This window comes from Camellia sinensis, chromosome 13 (genome assembly GCF_055761805.1).
Source record: "Camellia sinensis isolate YWXY chromosome 13, ASM5576180v1, whole genome shotgun sequence".
NCBI lineage: Eukaryota > Viridiplantae > Streptophyta > Magnoliopsida > Ericales > Theaceae > Camellia > Camellia sinensis.
In genome coordinates, this window is record NC_138973.1 from 47,022,801 (window position 1) to 47,044,806 (window position 22,006).

A 22,006-nucleotide genomic window follows, 5' to 3' on the forward strand; every position below is an offset into this window, starting at 1 on the left:
GATACACATTTTAGTGTTGTATCAATAATCATGTAAAAACACTTCAATATAATAAGCACACATAAATATGGTGCTAATGGAGTCCATCCCCTATCTCCTCCCAAACAATAATCCGGTTTAGAGGTCCATCCCCTATCTTCCCCTAAACCGTGGAGTACATCCCCTATCTCCTCCCAAACAATATGCATATGCAATGCTCAATCAATACATGTAATTTCTGTATTAATTCAATAGTCTAAATTTATGACTTAACAAATTGATTAGTTTCAATTTTCCCTAATCCGCATGCAATGTCTACAACAAGCACGACTATCCTCCACCGATAGCCCAAAACAGTTATTTCTAGACTCGAAAAATAAATATACCAACAATTCAATAGGCGAGTGATTTATATTAACCAACTACACCATTTAATCAATAAATTCCCCAATTCCATGGATTTAACCAAATTCCCCAATTTCCTTAAATTAATTACTCAAATCAATTTAGCAATTCAACTAGGTTTTGTTCCCAAAATTTTCAAAGTGTCCCCAACCTATCAAAATACCAAACTTAGAACAAAACATATAAATTGGAGTAGGAAAATCCCTACCTCGAAGAAAATAACCCGTATTGAGAAGATGGAGATGAAGACCAAAGACCAACGTGCTCCAAATCCCAAGTTTCTCAGATTAAAACGAAGCCCTCAACCCACTCTAACTTTTTAATAAAGGATCTAAGGTAGAAACTCACTCTAAGTAGATCAATCGAAAGAGAGAAGGTGTGTAGAGGGAGAGAGAGAGATAAAAACACTCCAGGGGCGGTTTTTAAAAAGTTATGAAGGAAAAGTAGGTCAAAAAAATGATCCAAAAAGTGAAATCACGGACTGATATAATCGACTCTACGCTCGAGCGTAGAAATCCCCGCTCGAGCGTAAGACACAGAATCATGCTCGAGCGTGAAGAAAGCCGCTCGAGCGTCGATTGCACCCTTCCAAAAGTTTTGCAGGCGCTGCACCCGCTCGAGCGTCAAACTCCCCGCTCGAGCGGAGGAGCAAAAACAAGGGATCACGCTCGAGCGTAAAAACTACCGCTCGAGCGGAAGAACTGCAGAGCAAAATACTGGGAGATGGAAAATCACGCTCGAGCGTCAAAATTCCCGCTCGAGCGGAGAAGCAACAACGAAGGGACCGCTCGAGCGTTAAAACTTCCGCTCGAGCGTGAAGGCCAAAATCTGGGCATCACCTATCGGCATCTAAAATCAACCAACCTGTAACAGACCCGCCCAACACAACCTATACTTCAAATACAAAGAGATTAAAGGACAACAACAACCAATAAGTAATGACAGGATCCACGGAACCTATGTCCGGATACAATAATTTAAAGAGAAAAGACCGGGGTCGCTATATTTATAATTTTGACATAAGTATATTAATTTTTATTTTAGTAAGGTTAATGGATCAAAATTAGGATAGATGGTGTGAAAATGTAAAAAATAAATAAATTGAAATATAAAAGTAGATGACAATAGCAAATATTTCATTATATAACTAGCAAGTAATTAAAGCTTCGTTTGAGATATGGGTTGATTTTTTAATTTTTTAACTTTTTGACTATTAACCTGATGTTAAAAAATCTCGTTTGGAAAGTGTTTTTTTGGCTTTTTTTACTTTTGTAAGAGAAAAAAAAAAACATGATTATGGTTTGAATGTAACAATTTTTAGCTTGGGGCTAAAAGGCCTATTTTGACTTTTGAATAATACTATATGCACAAATTAGTGTACTAACTAGTGTACAAATTACAAATACCAAAAACCTATTAAATTATGTCACATTATCAATTGATACACTAATTAGTATATTAATTGGTGCATGTAGCACCATCGTTGTCTTTTTGTAACTATTTTATCCCTAACCAACCCCAATCCAAACCCAACTTCCCAAACGATTATTGATAAAAATAAAACTAATTAATTATTGAACTTAAAAAATTATGAAACTATATTTTTATGTCAAAATTATAAAATATAGGGGCATTTACACATAAGTTCTAATTTATGAACTTATACTTTATTAAGTTCTAACTAAGATTTTTTTGGACCTTCAAATTCCATTAATTTCTTAATAGTCCAAGTTGTCTTGTTTGGAAAGAAAAAGCTCTAGGCTTTTTAGCTAAAATAGCCACACAAAACGTTATGCGATAAAAAATCGAAATATTACAACATTCAATAGCTGTTATAAGATATAAAAAGAATAATTCTTAACTCAAGGATGGTTGATTGGTGTGATGGAAGGAAATATTACAGTTATAAGATATAAAAACGTTAATTAACTCATGGGGAGTCTACTGGGGAAGTGGAGGACTCATGAGGGTAGGCTAACCTACAAGATACAAGGCTATTGGCTGTGCTTTTCTAAATGTCTTGTAATAAAAAATAAATATTATAAAAAGTTATAAGAAATCTTAATAACGTGTATCAAATATAAAAAAAAAATGTTATGGACCTAAATGAATTACTAAATATTTTATTAAATCTCTTATATGAGTGTGGAATCTACACAAATTACATGTGGGTGGATCTCACATACATGTAAGAAATTTGATAAGATATTTGATAATTCATTTAGATTACCAAGCGTAACTCCAAATAAAATCTATAAAAAAAAAATGGTGCATTAAATGCATAGTAATTGTGGTAGGGAAGTAGCTATGTTCATCACAATGGTGTTAGTTGACACCACTAAATTTCAAAAAATAAAATAAAACAAAATTAGTTTTGAAAATTTTTTTTAAGAGGCTCAAAATCTAAAATTTATTTGGTTCATAATTTTCTCAAAACTATTTTCAATCATTTTTACTATCTCATCTCTCATTCTCTTATATCATATATATATATATATATATCAATCAATCAATCACTTTTTCTCTCTTATCTCTCTTCTCTCCTTCTTTCACATTCTACACATAAATTAACCATTCTGAAAACTTTACATATTGACCCCGACCCTCCCAAAAAAAAACTCGCTCTAACGATTTTGATATCCCAATATTTTGTTTTATTTGTAATTTGACTAGTTTGGATTGGTTTTGTCAATATAATTGAGAATGTATGAAATTTATAAAGTATCATATAAATGTTAATATTGTTTAGTTGTGTAAAATTAAAAATATGATATAATGACATTGATGATGATGTTTTGCTAAATAAACCCGAAATTCCTAACTATGCCATTGAGTTGTGGTACTATTTTTCTATAGGGATCAATGTTGACTATTTTTTGCAAAAAACTTTGACTATCAATCCATACATACTCCATAATAGTAGTTGTTTTCAGCTTGCTCCCTCTTAAATGAGTTTCCACCCACCAACCACGATCACCCTACCGGACTTTGTTTACCATATCCTTTGTTTCCATGTGCTTCACTTTGAATCCAGGTGAATGCTTTAAATAATTTATTTATTATGTTTATTAAAAAATAATTTATATAAAGAATTTAATTAATCGAATATCAGTAATCAGGATCAAATTATTTTTTTTTAAAAAAATATTCTTAAATCATATTTCTCTTTCATATTTTTAAGACAGATATAATTCATTCTTATAACTACTAATAATATACTTTATTAAATAAATAATCTTATGAACGAGAGTTTTACACAATAAATTATTCATATCATGAAAAAGTATTTGAGATGGGCGATTGAAGGGCACACACACTACAAGGATTCCTTGACTAATTGATAGATGAAATTGGTTTTTTTCACGTGCTTCCAAATTGTGTGGGAAAAAAAACACACACGCACACACTTCCTGTTGGTCTAAATCAGTAAAAACTCATTCAAAAAGCGTATTAATCCCGCCTAAAAAAGTTATGATTTTCAATGTTTTGGAGTATATCATAAAATCTGTCTATTTTGTTTTAAATCAACAATGATTCAGAGTATTAGTTTTGATACTCTAATAGAGTACTAATAACATGACAAGGGAAAAAAAAATCAAGATTAAAACATCACATCACAATGTGTGAGACTTACTATCAGCTCATTAGAACTAGCTTTAGAACTTACAAATTAAAATTTCAAAACATTTTTCTATTTTAAATGGCCGATATGGATAGCCCCAAATTACAGCCCAATATTTTGACTCTCTGGACCTACAAATTGGCAACCCATCTAATTCTCTGAAGTTTCATAAAAAGGCCCAAATGATAAATACTTCTAATCACCCAAACACCATGGTCAATAAATCAGCCAAGCAAAAGCTTTTGTGTGGGATAGGCTATTAGTGGGTTTTGGTTATTTTAATTTGTGGAAAAAAGTTAGGTTTGGAATGATGTTTAGGCTTTTTTGTATGGGAAAATGTGTTTGGAATAAGTATTTTGCCATTTTACCCTTGATGTGACACTTGCAAAATGACATTAAAAATTAAAGTTTTCGGGGTATTTTGGTAATTTCCTCAGGGGCTGCCTCTTCAACCTTCACCTGTTGCACAAAACTTTTTTTTGGTTATATTAGCCTTTTTTCAATGTTTTTATTATTGCACTGATTAAGCCCCATTTGTTTTGGGTATATAGGTAGAAATTGGATTAAGATAGAGGTGAAACTTATTTAATATTATGTTTGTTTATAAATTTGGAGAAGGGATTGAGATAGGAGAACAATAGTAACTGTTGTGTATCAATTGGAGGTTTATTATGGACTTATTTTTATGATCCAAACCGTTCATTTTATAAGATTTGTTGAGTACTTTATTCTTACTAAAAATCATATTAATCGGATATCAATAACTATATGATCAAATCATATAGTTATTGATATCCGATTAATATGATTTTTTTGTAGGCATAAAGTACTTAACAAACCCTACAAAATGACAGTTCGGATCATAAAAATAAGTCCATAATAAACCTCCTATTAAGGCACAACAGTAATCCCATTTCCTTGAGATGGAGATCCGAATTTGGTTGGGCTTTAGGAGGGGGATTGAGATGGAGGAGGTGGAGGTGGAGGTGGAGGTGGATGTGGTCTTAAAAAAACAGTCTGCCGAACTATTTTTATTTTTGTTTTTATTTTTTACATGTTGGGCATTTTTTTTTAACATTAATGTTTATAATGTTTTTGTATTTTTTTATTTGTTTTATTATTTTATAGAAAAATAATTTTACGATTCCTACGCCAACAACTATCATCAAAACAAACTCAATTTTACTTAATCTCTTCATTATCAATTCCTTCACAATTAATCGCCTCCATTAATTCTACCACTGAAAACAAACGATACTTAAATTAGCACCCAAACCAACATCTCAAATATTACTCAAAGGCCCAGATATTCACCCACTTAGTGGTAGCAATGGCATAGTAGAGGTGGTAATGTTGGGGTAAAAGTGGTGTTGGTGGTGGGTTAATGAAAGTAATGGTAAGGAGTGTGGTGGTGATAGTAGCAATAGCAATGATTGCATTAATAGTGGTGGTGGTAATAGCAAGATGGAGGTGGTTGGGGGCGATGATATTAATAAGATCTTAATTGGAAAATTATTTTTTATCTTTTAAAAGTGGAAAAATATTTTTTAACTTAAATAAATTTATTTTCTATGATAAACACATAATATATATATATATATATATATTTTGTCAAACAAACGGAGCATTAATAGAAAATATCATTTATAACGTGAAGAGTTTTTGTTAACATGTAAAGGATTTTTTTTTTTTTTTATCGCGAACATGTAAAGGTTAAAAATTTTAAATATTTTATATGAAAATACATGTAATAAAAAATTGTATAATGTTTTTTTAAATACTTTAATGAATAATGCTTGGGACCCCTTTTGGGGGTCACCCCCTCACCCCCCTTTGCCATGTGGCAGGTGGTGATTGGAGGAGCAGGAAAAAAAAGAAAAAGAAAAAGAAAAGGTGACCAATGAGAGAGAGAGGGGGTCAAAGGGGGTGGAGGAAAAAGGGGGGATGAATCATTGTTGTACTTTAATATACATTAACAAGGCCCAAGAAGAAAATGAAAAGGAAAGGGACAGAAACGGAAAGAAGGTCACAATTATGATGAGTAGATGTGAAGCTGTTGTTGTTGTTGTGGGCAAGTGTTGGGAGGACTTAGCAGAGGGGTGAGAAGCATGTAACCTCTCAACCCAATTGGCTCAATTTCTTTTTCTCCCCATGTTGTAAGTTTTCTATTTTATTTTTTTTTGAGTTCTTTTGATTGATTGATTATTATGGTCAGAAGATAATACTAAAATAATTATGTTTTGTTTCAAAGCATTTTCAAGACAAACAAGCGTGTTGTAGTAATTGTAATCAGCTTAGTTGCTTCTCTGACTTATGAAATGGGATGACTGTTGAATCTTGAACAATATTTTACGTGACTCTCTCTCTCTCTCTTTCTAAGTTTCTTGACCATTTTTTTTAAAAAAAGGTCATGACAAGTGCTCTTGAAGTTTGAGGACATATGTTTTATATTTTTATAATTGTTTAAAATAATTTAAATAAGTGTACATTTTAATTTTTTATAAAAAAATATACGAAAAAGTAAAAAAGTGATAGGATTTAAAAATAAATAAAAAAAATAAAAAATATGATTATATAACGTACCCAAACAAATTTAGATTTTATCATAAAAATAAATAATAACTTTGAAATATACGTTCATAAAAATTATATAATTATAATAATTGAATGAATTTAATTTTGTTTAATGAATGCCCCCCATGTACAACGTATAAAAATCAACAATTCAACTCACAAATGATTTTGATGATGGATCTCACATCCTAAACAGCACCCAATTGATTTTTTTTTTTTATCAATCGATAAATGAGTAATTATAAATTTAAGAAGTATACTGTTAGCCTAGGGGTGTAATTTTGGCCCGTGGCCCGCGGGCGGCCCGAAACCCGTCCGCGGCCCGAGGTCAGCCCGGCTCGAGCCCAAGCCCAGCCCGATGCCTTGGGCCTGGGCCATCATTTTGAAGCCCGACCCAACTCTTGACCCGCTCAAGGCCCGCCCAAAAGCCCGGGCCAAGGCTCGGCCCACCCCGATGCCCATTTTTTTTAATGAAAAATAATAAAATTTTGGTGGGAAAAATTAAAAAAAATTGTTTAGACCCGCCCAAAGCCCCAGCCCAAGCCTGAGACCTCGCCCACTGGCCCGCCCAAAGCTTGAATACCCCTGGGCCTGGGCTAGGGCCTGGGCCTAGTTTTCTGGCCCGTGGGCCGGACCGGGCCGATTTTTTGACGGGAGCCCGCAAGGCCCGACATAGGCCGGGCCGGTCCAAAATTACACCCTTACATTAGCCCAACAATCACCAAAAAAAAACTTACAATCACCAAATCCATCAACTACTACAAGCCCACATAATCCCCAAATCAAACAACTACCGCAAACCCAAACTTTGAAATGAATTCTCAAAAAGCCCAATCTTTCTTGTATTACTCCAATTTTTTTATGGGATTTTTTCCAGTCGGTCCTAATAATTGAATCTATTATCTATTAGGTCTTAAGTTTCTATCTCATGTATCAGGAAGTCCTGTTATATTTTTTTATTTCGATTTTGCTCCTACTACCAGCTGGTAAAAATCCTTATTTAAACCATCCCAAACACTTTATAAATCTTTAATTGTTTATAATATTTATTATTCATTAATTTTTTCAATTTATATTAACTTCTCTTATGATCATTTTCCAAAACTTTTTTTCTTTCTCATCTCTTTCTCTCTAGAAAATACCACCATTGTAGCTATGGCCATGGCCATCCACCCGCAACCACCATCGTCGTCTGTCACTAACCACTGCTACCGCCACCGATCACCACCATTACCTTTGCCAGCCACTACCACCACCATTGCTCACCAATCATCTCTACCGTCGCCAATCTATACTTCACCATCTCTCAACCGTTTGACTCGCTCGCCCAACATTGTCGTCTTCTTTCGTCTTTACCATTACCGTCGCTTTTTTTCCATGCTCCATCTACCATCATCGTCGTTCTTCATCAATCATCAATCCACCATCTTCAACATCGAACTTCACCAATGGCTTCTGAGAGGGTAATTTGTGTGAAGTTTGGGCCAAGCTAGGTCTAGATAGAGAGTGGGTCGAGCTATGGGCCGAGGTAAATAGGCTTCGCGACTAGACCTTGTTAGCTCGGTCAAGAATGGCTGCAATTAGCTCGGTTTAAGTATTTTGGACCGAGGTCTGAATGAACAAGGACCAAGCTAGGCATTACTCATGAATGCGCCGAGCTAACTGTGTCCGAAGGTTAGTGGTAGATTGGCTCTTTTGTCGTGCTATCGTGGTAAAACCATCTCACTTGGTTAAGCAATGAGGGGGGTGTAGAAATATAAGCATTACCTTTCTGATTCCTAGGAGGATTCTACATTGGAGAATAAGAGTCATACTAGGATTGTGCCAGACAGAATCTATAAAAGCTCATAGCAGGACATATGTACAGGTACCACAATCTTGAATCTCAAATACACAGAACTTTTGTCCATTGTCTATTGGTTGACTTAGGCATCGAAGAGGTACCCGGCACACACCTGCCGACTAGCTCACATTTGTGTTTTCAGGGAGTAAAACGACGATATTTGGAGGAGTACAAACTTGATCAACAGGATTATACGAGAAGATTATTTCGTGCTCGTACAATTGGCGCCGTCTGTGGGAATTACACAAAGAACAAAACCTTTCGATCGAGTTTTCCTCTCTAGTTGAAATCAATGGCTCACAATGAAAACTTGCCGCAATCTGCTATTGATGGGCAAACCCCGGAAGGGGGTGAGAGGCGCGAAGGTTTACCTTCTATCCCACCCATGGCAGAATTAGAAGCCCAGTGACGGAACTCCCGAAAGGACACACGAAAGAGAAGGGACACTAGTCCCCGTCACTCTCAGAGTCCTGAAAGACAAAAGCAAAGGTTGGATCCTCAAGTTCTGGAGGATCGCGTGAGGAAGCAAAATGAGTTAATAAGAAGGATGGTGGCAGACATGGAGACCATGAAATGCCAGATCAAGGAAAAAATGGTGGCGACAGAAGAGGGATACAAAGGCAACACGCCCCCTTACCACTCGGAAGATGGTGACAGACATGTCACACCATCACAAGCAGAAAATAAGAGCCTTAGAACAGGCGACACTCAATCAATAACTTCCGGGACTCGTCACTCTAGGTCTGAGAGAACGAGGACTAAAAGGTCATATACAGAGGGAAGCAGCTATCGGCTTTCGCACACGCACCAAACGACATCTAGGCACACAGAGTTGCCTAGGTCAACGGACTTGCGATCAGTGCTAGAGGAGAGGGCCTGTTGGAAGGAGGACACCAGGGCTCGTGACCCTCGTAGAGTTTCAGCCTTGCAGCGATTGGCCCCTAGGACACATGGGAGTGTCAAGGTAGGGATGCCAATGTCACACCTTGCTTATGAACCAACGGATAAAGCATTAGCAAGGTTGCAAAGCTCGCCGTTCGTTCCGGCAATTGAGAACGCAGCACTACCCTCAGGCTTCCACCAGCCCAAATTCACTACTTATGAGGGGAAGTCAGATCCTTACATGCACTTAAGCCACTTTCGCCAAGTTATGACAGTATACCGGCGAAACGAAGCTTTAATGTGTATCCTGTTTCCATCCAGCCTGGGCGACCTGGGCCTAACTTGGTTCGAAAGACTGCCGGAAGGCAACATAGCCTCGTGGGCACAATTGGCAGAAGCGTTCGTGACTAGATTTAGAATGAATACCAAAACACCCGTGGATATCGACCAGCTACTCTCCATTGACATAAGCGAAAAAGAGACATTTAGGTCTTACAACAGTCGCTACTAGGAGACTTTCAACCAGATTGGGGATTGCCCTACAAATCTCACCATCGCACAATACAAACGAGGTTTACTAGTCGATAACAAATTGAGGGACTCAATGACAATGATGCCACCCCTCACGATGGAGGCCCTAATAGAGAAAGTGCATTAACATATCAGAATAGAGGAAGATAGCGTCCGTGCTAAAGCCAAATCTGGCGCAGCAGCAATACCAGATAAAAAGACTACAGCAAAAGTCAACACGGTAGAACAATCAAGCAGGAATGGACGAGGCAGGCGAGCCAACAGAGAGGACCCAGAAAAAAGGAAGTTAAGAGTCCGCACTGCCATCACCACAGTATTCAATAAACCTCTACCGGATTCTTAGCGAAATACGTGATGAACCCTTCGTTCGACGGCCTGCCAAGTGGGAGAAGCACAAAGGGGCTATAACGAGAGGTCCTGTTGCACCTTCCATGATGAGAAGGGGCACCGAATTGAAAATTACACACCATTGAGGCAACATCTGGAGGAGTTAGTGGCTGCTAGACACCTAGACCAGTATATAGAAGGGGGAACACAACCAACCCCCAGGACCTAAACAGACCAAACGGGATGCCGGTCGACAGTCCACCCCAAGGCATAATAAACGTTATACATGGGATCGTCGAACTTGAACGGGTATGTGAGCTCAGGGGGATGATCAAAAAGGCTGAGCACCAGGGCCAGAGTTGACGGCCTTCTATTTCGTTTTTGTCAGCCAACCGATGTGCCTCCTGAGGAGGTTCCGATCGAGTTTAAAGCCATGGTTGTTTTTGTACTCACGCTAGTCTCTGTATGTGTTGTAAGGATAGGTCTTGAGATATAATACTTTGTAAATATTGGTGTCCTTTGATTGGCATGCTTATGTATATATATAAGTTTTGAAATGTTCCGTCTCATGTATGTTATCACAGCTCATTGGACCTTGTCTATTTTGTATTATTGCTTCCGCAGCCCCTTATTATTTGCTAATCTGTTCAGAGGCCTTTGGTAATCCACGGATTACTAGCCGATCATGGTGCTAAACCCATAGGGGCGGGTTTGGGTTGTGATAGTGTGTGTGTAGTTTCTATATCTTCTAGATCTCGCATCTCTAGATATGGTTTGCGATTGGTCAACGGCGACAAGGAGAAGAGGAGAGGACAATGGCAAGCAACCAACGACATGGCTGGGTTGATATGCGGTAGGTGATAAATCGGTGATGGAGTAAGGGGCTGATCTACAAGAGACGACGACGATGGTAGAGTAGAGGAGAGGAAAGAGATGGCAACAAATAGGAGATGAAAGAGACAATGAGCAAGAGGCGAGAGATGGTGGTGGTGATGACGATGGGAAGGAGAAGAAAGAAGTAGGCGAGATGAGAAAAAGAAAGAAAGAGAGAGAAAAAAAGACAAGGGCCAGATGAGAGAGAGAGAGAGAGAGAGAGAGAGGAGATGATCAAAAGAATGAAGATTTTTTTAGTTCAACATGAGTGAGATTTTTTTTATTTTTTTTTATTTTAAACATAATCTGTAGACGGATTGTGGATTTGCGCGGGTAGATTCAGATCTGACCCAAACCCAATTTTGAATGTAAAAATAGACCCGGACTTGCCCTATTTATGCATGCGGATAGGTTAGATTTGTGCGGGTTGCGCAATTGGATAAACTGTTACTGGTTAGGAGTTAAAAAATCATAAATTTTTGCTCTGTTTGATAGAGTTTTTGAAGTTTAATTTTATCCCTTAATTTGAGTGTGTTGTTTGGTTACAATTTTAGAAAATTAATTCCACGCTCGCTTTTCAAAACACTTTTCAATATCATATGTCACATCACTCAATTCAAATTCTTTTCAAAACCCATAACTAAACAAATTTTTTACACTTAAATCATAATTTCAAAACTCACAAAGTTAAAATACAACACTGTTATCAAATCATAATTTTAAAACTCTATCCCACGGAACCTTTATTATTCTTTGGTTTTTAATTTTTTAATAATTTTTAACTTTTTAATTATTATTGTAATCCCCCAGACGTGCACTAAGTAAAAAATCAAACAAAATCGACCGCTATGATTTGAATCGGAGCAGGTTGCAATTGTTTTAGTTTTCGGGTCAGCCCTATATCTTTCTCGTTATCTCTCTTCATTCACACAACTAACATGGGGATTCTATCTTGGTGGGGAGGAAAGAAGGAGGCTCCATCCTCCTCCGGAAGCAAACCCACCCAGAAACCCGTCCCGAAGGACAAGCCTTTGCCCCAGCAATCCGAGGTCCCGGGTATGAACGGCGCTGTGGAGGTCATCCGTTCCGGAGCTCCGCCGCCCGACGTCACGGTCTTCGATTTCGGGTCGGTAGCCACTTCCACCGACAAGGTCACCCTGGCCGGGTACTGTCCCGTATCCGACGAGCTCGAACCCTGCCGCTGGGAGATCTTACCGGCCAGTGGCGACGATGCTCCTCAGTTTCGCGTGGTCTTCTGAGAGGGGGCAAAAATTGCTACCGAAGATTGTAAGAAATTTCGGAGACCTTGCTATGAGTTTGACTGAGTGAAATCCAAGATGTTTTTTTTTTTTGGTATAATTCACTGAACTTGAATGAAAAAAAAAAATTTAAAATTGTACTTCTTAGTTTTAATTTGGCTGTTTTTGTGGAGGTTTGTGTTTTTCTTGCATATTTAAGAATTGGGTTTTGATTTGATTAGTTCAGTTTTAGTTTTTGCATATGCTATTCTGTTTAATTTTGATATATGCATCTATGCCCTTCCAGTGTTTGTATTTGTACTGTTGAGTGTACTTAGGAATATATTCAGTAACTTCTTCTCTAATTTGGTAAGTTGTTAATATTCATCTCTAAGGCTGTGTTTTGAATCATGAATTTTGGGTAGCGATTTAGAAAGGGAAACGAATATACGAGGTAAATGGATAAAAAGCTTAGCTTACCTATGATCCTCCCCAGACACCACAGTGGCTGGAGTCTCTTGCACTAGGGCTGACTTTTAGGTAAAGGGAAGAGGAAGTGAAGTGGAGGAGATCTATCATCTTCTTTTGTAGAAGAAGAACAATTGACATGTCTATAGTGTGATTTGATGTATTTTTTAGGTAGTGTTTGGGATGAACATCTGCATTGGGAACTGCAAGCTCATTCTAGTGGGAGAGATTCAAAATGTTCGAGGACTGGCCGAATTCTTGAGATTGAGAGTGGGATCCCTCTCAACAAATACAAATTTGGGTCTTCCTTCAACTTAGAAGGTTTATAGCTATTTGGGATGAGGTTATGTAACACCTTGAGATTGGCTTGTAGGGTGGAAGCGACAATATTTATCTAAGGGAGACAAAATTACTCTTATCAAGAATACATTGGCTAGTCTACCTATTTATTTGATGTTTCTATTCCCTCTACCTGCATCAGTGGAAAGAGTTTTGACAAGTTGAGAATTTTTTTTTTTGAGGTTTAGAGGAGTTCAAATTCCATCTTGTAGATTGGAATGTGTGTATTCCTATTGAAGATGGTGGTTTGGGCCTTCGCCATTTTTGTCAGTTCAATCAAACACTACTGGGGAAGTGCCTATGGAGATATATGTAGAGGAGTCTTTGTTGCTTATCATAAAATAAATAAATAAAATATAATAATAATATTAAGTTAAGGAGGAGCACCAATTATGGGAAAAGCCAGAAGGGTGATTGATTGCAAGTTTGGAGTGGACCAAGGAGGATGGACATCTAAGGTACATTGAGAGCCATATGAGGTGGGTGTGGAGGCCTTGTTGAGTTTTTTGAGCTTTCTGAGCTCCTTTATGAGATCTGATGTTCCATCAAACATAGTGGATAGATAGGAAGAGGCGGAAGCATGGAAATTGGATTTTCTTGTTCAAATCCTATGATTCCTTGATTATTGGTGGGACGAGGAACTGTTTCCCATTGAAGATCTTTTGGAAGTCGAGAATTATAACAAAAGTAACATTTTATTATTATTTTTTAGAAATCCAGTTTGGACTCCATTCTTACTATTGATAATTTGGTGAAAAGAGGTTTCATACATAACCTAATAGGTGTTATTATAAAGTGGAGGAGACAGTGGACATAGGTGGAGCCAGAATTTTTGCAAATATAATAGACATGTTTATCCTTAATTATCTCAATCTATCCATGAATTCACAACCACTTGGTGGGTCTTGAGTTATTGGCATTGTATATTGGATGGTTGAGATTTTTCTTTCAAACAAATGTGGAATGGTTACAAATCCTAAATCCAAATTCTATAAGCTAGTTCACCTGCTCTGGATTAGGAATGCAGTAAAGTTTGGCCCTGAAACCAGCCTTTGCCTTGAATTAGTATTTCAAGCATATAAGTGTACTCTACCATTAGAACTATAAATAAACTAGGTTTTGTTGTATAACTTTGTTTCTAGTGGTTTCTTTCTGGCTTAATGTCTGATGGAATGATAGTAACCATTTTGACAGGAATTTGGTGTAGAATTACGAATCTTTCTGTCTCTGATAGCAAGAATCAGTGGAAAAGGATAGGAAACTTGAAATTGTTTATCAGTTGTTGGTTAGTTGGATCTTCTCTAGTCTTGTTTTGTTTCTTCATCTTTTTGTGTTGTGTTTGGTGTAAACCGTTTTTAGTCTTCCTTTGCCACATTTGTTTGATAGAAGCCAGAGAGGGTTAGCAAACATATAGAGCATTGTTTCCATGATACAAATTATTATTTTGCCTGTATCCCCTGTGTATTCACTATCCCATCGCTGTGAAGTATGCTCTAAAACTTTCCCTTCCAAAAGCTGTGTCATTGTTGTATTTGACCAATGTCGCCCTCTTTAAACTTGTCATGCCAAAAAACAATTAGGGTTATAACTTACTCGCAGGTTCTTCCTAATCTGATTGAAAGAGTTTATGTGAGAATTTTGAATTTAACCATTGCTGCTAGTGAAAACATATAGATCTGCTATTTTCATTATGGAAACCAAGTAATCGATGTTTTGATAGGTGTTTGAGCATCATTCATGCACGAGAGTAAAGTGTTTTGATATCATAATTTTTTTTTTTTACGACAACATATCATTGATTGTTTGGTTCACTTTTCTTTACATGTTTTTTGCGGTCATAGCATTACTGACAACAGGAGCAAGAATGGCAGTTAGTTCGTTTGCCAGGATTGAACTTCAAAAAAGGCATGGCGGAGGGAAGAAGAAAAAAAAAAAAAAAAAAAACTCTACACATTATAATTCAACTGGTGGTGGTTATTGTTGGTTTTGGAAGAAAAAATGAAAAAAGAAAAAGAAGAAGAATAAATAAGAAGAAAAGAAAAGAAAGTGACTATTGCTGGGCATCTACTGCAGTTGCCAATGAGCTGCAACGATTGAAAATGTTGGTATTACTACAGTCCATCTCCAATCATTCAAGCATTGTAATTTTCAAAAGAGGTTTCCAGTTTTTTATTTATTTTTTTTTTTTCATATGTAATTTTCAAAAGAGGTTTCCAGTTATTTATTTATTTATTTATTTATTTTCATATCTGAATGAAGTTTCAAGTTCAAAGACCTACTTTGAACATTCAAAATCAACTTAAAACTCAATTTTTTTTAAAAATAATAAAATACAAAGACAATTGCAGTCTAGTCTACCATGAGTCTAATTTCATGTGAACCTTTTATTTGTAGTCCTCTATGCATAAATTATTCATGAAAAAAATAATAATTTGTAATTATATAATTTCATTATAATTGTCTTTGAAAAAATTAACAATTTATTTTCACAATCACACTATTCAACTTTTGAAAATAAATGTAATAAAATTATATGATTTTAATTTTTCAATCAATTAAATATAAATGATTTGAATTATGAGAATATGAACCCAGACTAATAGTAATTCAATCCAAATATTGTACTGAATATTCATTATGCAGCTGTGAACCATCAACTTCATATTATGGCATTCTTTTATTTTTGCAACATGCTTAATCATATTTGTGAATCAAATTCTGGGTTACTATTATTGTTTTTAATTTGAAATTCACAATTATTCACAAGTTTTGGAAAAAAAATTTGGAAAATTTTGTTTGATTTAATTACTTTGGAAAACTTATTTGTAGGGAATATTTCCCAAAAATTTTTAAGGAATTTTTCCCAAAAATTTTTAGGAAACACAAACCAAATAAGGCCAATAAAATCTCTCTCCTCACCATTTCTTCATCTCAAAGTCTTACTCTATTTCATTGATAACAACCACAGCCCCTCCGTTCAAAGAAAAAACTAGTGTCCCTAGTGTACTCATTACAGGAGAAACTAGAGAGAGAGAGAGAGAGAGAGAGTTAGAAGGAAATGGAGGTGGGTAGAAGAAAGCGCATAACATGGGAGAGCAGAATCAAGAGTGATGAACTCAACGGAGGACTCAAAATCTTCCATGGTGAAGAAGAGAACTCGGAAGAAAGTCGTCCTGAAACCCAGACTGGATTCCAGAGGATTTCTCAAACCCATAATAAATTGCAGAGTTTAGGCAAGTTTTCACTCATGGATGGATTTGATTTCTTTTTTCATTTTTTTGGATGCTACTTCACTATACCTCTCCATTTTCAAGCATTCATTTTGTGATGTTTGTTAAATTTTAACAGCTGATTTGGTTATGTGGAGAGATGTCTCAAAATCAGCATTCATGTTCGGTATTGGAACATTTATCATAATTGCATCATCTTACACCAAAGATATCAATATCAGGTCAGAAATAGTACTCCAAGCTCATATGACACAACACAACTACTCTAACCATGCTCATTATCCAATTTTTCTTGTTCATTTTACTCATCTCCTGTTTCAAAACAGAGCACAGAGCTAAAAACACTCTTTGATGATTTTACAGCTTCATAACTGCGGTTTCTTATCTGGGTCTTGTCTATCTTGCTGCAATCTTCTTATTCAAATCCATTATTTGCAGGTAATTTATTAAATGAAGAACTTTAGATAAATGAAAAAGAGAAAAATAATTGCAAATTGAGTAGGTGCAAGGGAGAACTGTGTCATTTTTGCACAGTTCTCACTTATTGATTTTCAATTATTTGTCTGTTTCCTATTCATCTGAAACTCCCTTTATTCTTTTTTATTTTTATGGGAAAGTTCATTTACCACATAGGAGTTAATTAAAGACTTGTTTGATGGTTTCTTTTTTTTTTTTTTTTTTGCTATAATTTTGGAAAAAAAATAACAGGGGAGTTATAGGAGGAGATGATACAAACCAAGACTACATTGTTGGGGAAGAAGAGGCAGTATGGTTAGTAAAAATGATTCTTCCTTATTTGAATGAGTTTCTTCTAAAGTTCAGAACCCTTTTTTGTGGAGATCCTGCCACTACAATGAAGGTGAGTTTCATTTCACTCATTTTCTATAGTTTATCAAGTAACAATGCTACATACTCAGAAAAAATATCAGAATAATGTTTAAAATTTGAATCTATAGTATAGATTTAAACTTGATCCTATATATTACTTTCGAAGTGAATTTGATCTACTCAATAGGAAGTTTAGGCAACTTTTTTTTCCTTTTCTATAGTATAGATCTCCAATATTCTTTCTTCTTGTTGTTTTATTGTTTTTAAATGTTACCTTGTCAGTTGGCAATCATGCTGTTTGTTTTGGCGAGGTTTGGCAGCACCATAACTATTTGGAAGATGGCCAAATTGGGTGAGTTATGATTTCATTTTAATTTTCAAAATGGAGATTGTTATTTACACCTCTCACTGGCTATTCACACTCCATATTGTGTTTTGGTTAAGAACAAAATTTAAAGGATAGAAAACAAAAGTAGAGTATGAATAGTAATTTCCTTAAAAATTTGGGTGCTAAATTTGTTGACTAATCTTTTTTATTCATCATTTTAGTGGAGTTAAAAGTCTATTTTGCCTTGGCCCAGTGGCAATATAGGTGTTACATTGGAGACTCATCAATTATAAATAAAATTGTAAAGTGTGTTTGTATTACGAATTTGGGATGAGATTTGGAAAAAAAAAAAAATGTAAAAGAAATTTTAATGAAGTGTAAGTTAAATTTTTGTTTAATGTTTTTTTTTTTTTTCAAATTCCTGATCTAGAGACGGTGTAAACTAATTAAGTTGAATAATAGTGTTTAAATTGTTGTTCAAAAAAAAGATTGTTCAAGCTTAATTTAAAATTTTAATGAATGAATTTCAAAATGTGCAAATTTAACTTGTTTATCTTTCAATATAATCTCAAACGATATTTAGTCGAATTGAATTTGAATGTATAAATGTGCAAATTTAATTATTTCTTTTACAATGTATATAAATTTATTGACTCGATATAAAAAAAGTAACATTTTCAAAATATGTTTATCTTTGCAAAATAAATTAGGTTAAAAAAGCTTAAATCATTTTACAATTCTCACTATCAAAGAAATAATCATTGTGTTTGGTTTTAATTTTTTAGATTTAATTTTTTGAAAATTGAATTTTTAATTTTTTTTTTTATTTTAGTGAATATTTTTAAAATTTTAAACAATTTTTTTTACTTTTTTTAAATGCACTTTATTTAGATGTATCTAAAAAATAAAATATTTATAAATAAATATTTTAAAAAATCAATAAATATACAAGAATATGAAAAATGTATTGAATTTTTTAATTTTTTTTAATATTTTTGGTATTTAGTGAGTTTTTTAAATATTTTTTTTACGAATATTATATTTGTTAAGTGTATTTATGTTACGTGTATTTAAAAATTAAAAAAAATTACTTTGAATATTTAAAAAAAAAATAGTGAAAAAAAAGAAAAGAAAAATAAAAAAAATTTCAGTGCGTTTGGTTTCAATTTTCTGGATTAAGTTTTTTAAAAATTGAGTTTTTTGGTTTTCGTATTCTTTTGTTTTTAGTGAATATTTTTTAAATTTTAAATATTTTTTTTTACTTTTTTAGATGCGCCTTAGTTAGATGTAACTAAAAGGTAAAAAATTTGTGAAAAAATATTTTAAAAAATTAATAAATACATAAAAATATAAAAATGGTACTGAATTTTTGAATTTTTTTTTTATATTTTTGGTATTTAGTGAATTTTTAAAAGATTTTTTTTACAATTTTTTTACTTTTTAGGTGTATTATGCTACGTGTGTCTAAAAAGTAAAAAAATTTCTTAAAATATTAAAAAAAAAATTAATAAAAACAAAAAGACACAAAAAATAAGAAAATATAACTTTTTAAAAAGTGCTTTTTGAAAAATAAAAACAAGCTTAATTTTAAAAAAAATAAATCTTAAAAATTCAAATCAAACAAGTTGCATAATTTTACTAATTGGCATGATCTATTGTGGGATCCATGACAATTGTTAAAAATTTGTTAAAATATTAGTTAATAAAATTTAAATAATTATACAATAACTCCAATTTGAAACACGAGGAATGTGACACAAGTTTAATCTTAATGTAGCATTTTTACATAATTTTACGTGATAAATATTTCTTGGGTATCCTATAAATGCTTATTTTTGCTTGATAATTTTCTCCAATTTTTTCTCGAAAACCAAATAGATCTAACCAAAATGTTAAAATTTTCTGAGCATTATTTAATTATTTATATTATGGACTGTCGTTTTGCGCTGACTCTATGTGTGGTGTGAACAGGGTTTTTTGGAGTATTCAGCTTACCAAAGATATGCTCATCCTATTCCAGTGACCCTGGTGTACTCATTACAAGAGAAACTAGACAGAGAGAGAGAGAGAGTTATAAGGAAATGGAGCTGGGTAGAAGAAAGCGCACAACAAGAAATGGTGTGGTGGCAGGTTCTGTTTGGGTGAGCAGAATGAAGAGTGATGAAGTCAAAGGAGGAATCAAAGTCTTCAATGGTGAAGAAGAGAACTCAAAATTGGTTTCAAATAAATCTTTGGATGGTCCAAGCAAAAATTTAGATGGGTTGGGTGATGGAACTGGGAGGAATTCATTTGAATTGAAGGTGGCGAAACCGGAGTCGAACGAGGCTTTTGTTGAGTTTGTTGTGGCAATTGAGAAGAGCCCAGTTGGAATTGCGGAGACTAGATCTGATGAAACTAGAGAGAGAGAGAGAGAGAGTTATAAGGAAATGGAGGTGGGTAGAAGAAAGCGCATAACATGGGAGAGCAGAATAAAGAGTGATGAACTCAACGGAGGACTCAAAATCTTCTATGGTGAAGAAGAGAACTCAGAAGAGAGTGGTGACAAAAGTTTGAGACCAAAACCAAGTCCTATTGGGGTCAGTGGCAAGAGGAAGACATGGAAATCTGAGAATTCTGATGGTCTTGGGAGAAGCCCAATTCAGATTGCAAGGCAAAGATCTGAAATAAACAAGAATTTGGATGTACAATGTAAGGAGTTGAGTGTGTCTACTAATGGAATCAAGAAAAACCCAGTTCAGTCAAAGAAATCAAGATCTGAGCAACTAAGTGTGTCTGTTAATGGAATTGAGAGAAGCCCAATTCACAAAATGAAGACAAGATCTAAGGAATCTAAGGAGTTAAATATGTTTGTTGAAAGAACTGAGAGAAAGCTAAATCAGGTTAGGAAGGCAAACTCTGAATCCCAGAAGTTAGTTGGTGAATCTGATGATGGAAACGAGAGGAATTTAGTTCAATTGAGGAAAGTGAAGCCAGAGTCCAACAAGGCTTTGGATGAATCCGTAGATACAAAAGCAAAATTGGTTTCAAATAAATCTTCGGATGGCCCAAGCAAAAATTTAGATGGGTTGGGTGATGGAACTGGGAGGAATTCATTTGAATTGAAGGTGGCGAAACCGGAGTCGAACGAGGCTTTTGTTGAGTTTGTTGTGGCAATTGAGAAGAGCCCAGTTGGAATTGCGGAGACTAGATCTGATGAAACTAGAGAGAGAGAGAGAGGGTTATAAGGAAATGGAGGTGGGTAGAAGAAAGCGCATAACATGGGAGAGCAGAATAAAGAGTGATGAACTCAACGGAGGACTCAAAATCTTCCATGGTGAAGAAGAGAACTCAGAAGAGAGTGGTGACAAAAGTTTGAGACCAAAACCAAGTCCTATTGGGGTCAGTGGCAAGAGGAAGACATGGAAATCTGAGAATTCTGATAGGCTTGAGAGAAGCCCAATTCAGATTGCAAGGCAAAGATCTGAAATAAACAAGAATTTGGATGTACAGTGTAAGGAGTCGAGTGTATCTACTGATGGAATCAAGAAAAACCCAGTTCAGTCAAAGAAATCAAGATCTGAGCAACTAAGTGTGTTTGTTAATGGAATTGAGAGAAGCCCATTTCACAAAATGAAGACAAGATCTGAGGAATCTAAGGAGCTAAATGTGTTTGTTGAAAGAACTGAGAGAAACCCAAATCAGGCTAGGAAGGCAAAGTCTGAATCCCAGAAGTTAGTTGGTGAATCTGATGATGGAAACGAGAGGAATTTAGTTCAATTGAGTAAAGTGAAGTCAGGGTCCACTAAGGCTTTGGATGAATCCGTAGATACAAAAGCAAAATTGGTTTCAAATAAATCTTTGGATGGCCCAAACAAAAATTTAGATGGGTTGAGTGATGGAACTGGGGGGAATTCATTTGAATTGAAGGTGGCAAAATTGATATTAAAATTTGAATCTATGGTATAGATTTAAACTTGATCCTATATATTACTTTTGAAATGAATTTGATCTACTCAATAGGAATTTTAGACAACTCTTTTTTCCTTTTCTATAGTATCATAATTTGAATCTATAGTGTAGATCTGCAGTAATTCATTCTTCTTGTTCTTTTATTGTTTTTAAATGTGACCTTGTCAGTTGGCAATCATGTTGTTTGTTTTGGCGAGGTTTGGTAGCTCCATAACTATTTGGAAGATGGCCAAATTGGTTTAGTTATGATTTCATTTGAATTTTCAAAATGGAGATTGTTATTTACACCCCTCACTGGCTATTCACACTCAATATTGTGTTTTGGTTAAGAACAAAATTTAAAGGATAGAAAGCAAAAGTAGAGTATAAATAGTAATTTTCTTAAAAATTTGGGTGCTAAATTTGTTTACTAATCTTTTTTATTCATTATTATTCATCATTTTAGTGGAGTTAAAAGTCTATTTTGCCTTGGCCCAGTGGCAATATAGGTGTTACATTGGAGTCTCATCAATTATAAATAAAATTGTAAGGTGTGTTTGTATTACAAATTTGGGATGAGATTTGAAGAAAAAAAAAGATGTAAAAGAAATT

At 34.9% G+C, this 22,006-nt stretch overlaps 2 protein-coding genes across 2 annotated transcripts; both read left to right on the forward strand.

The window, feature by feature from the left end:
* The first annotated feature begins 11,974 nt into the window (after positions 1–11,974).
* On the forward strand, positions 11,975–12,295 carry LOC145805361 (uncharacterized). Its single transcript, XM_082900483.1, has one exon. The coding sequence runs from the start codon at positions 11,975–11,977 to the stop codon at positions 12,293–12,295; it is 321 nt and encodes a 106-aa protein (XP_082756609.1).
* A 2,759-nt stretch (positions 12,296–15,054) lies between these two features.
* On the forward strand, positions 15,055–21,537 carry LOC145806133 (uncharacterized). The gene is made up of 7 exons (XM_082902167.1): positions 15,055–15,182; positions 16,050–16,314; positions 16,430–16,532; positions 16,675–16,749; positions 17,020–17,170; positions 17,422–17,491; positions 19,439–21,537. Exons 2-7 carry the CDS (start codon positions 16,140–16,142, stop codon positions 20,689–20,691), a joined length of 1,827 nt encoding a protein of 608 aa, XP_082758293.1. The 5' UTR covers positions 15,055–15,182; positions 16,050–16,139; the 3' UTR covers positions 20,692–21,537.
* The last annotated feature ends 469 nt before the right edge of the window (positions 21,538–22,006 follow it).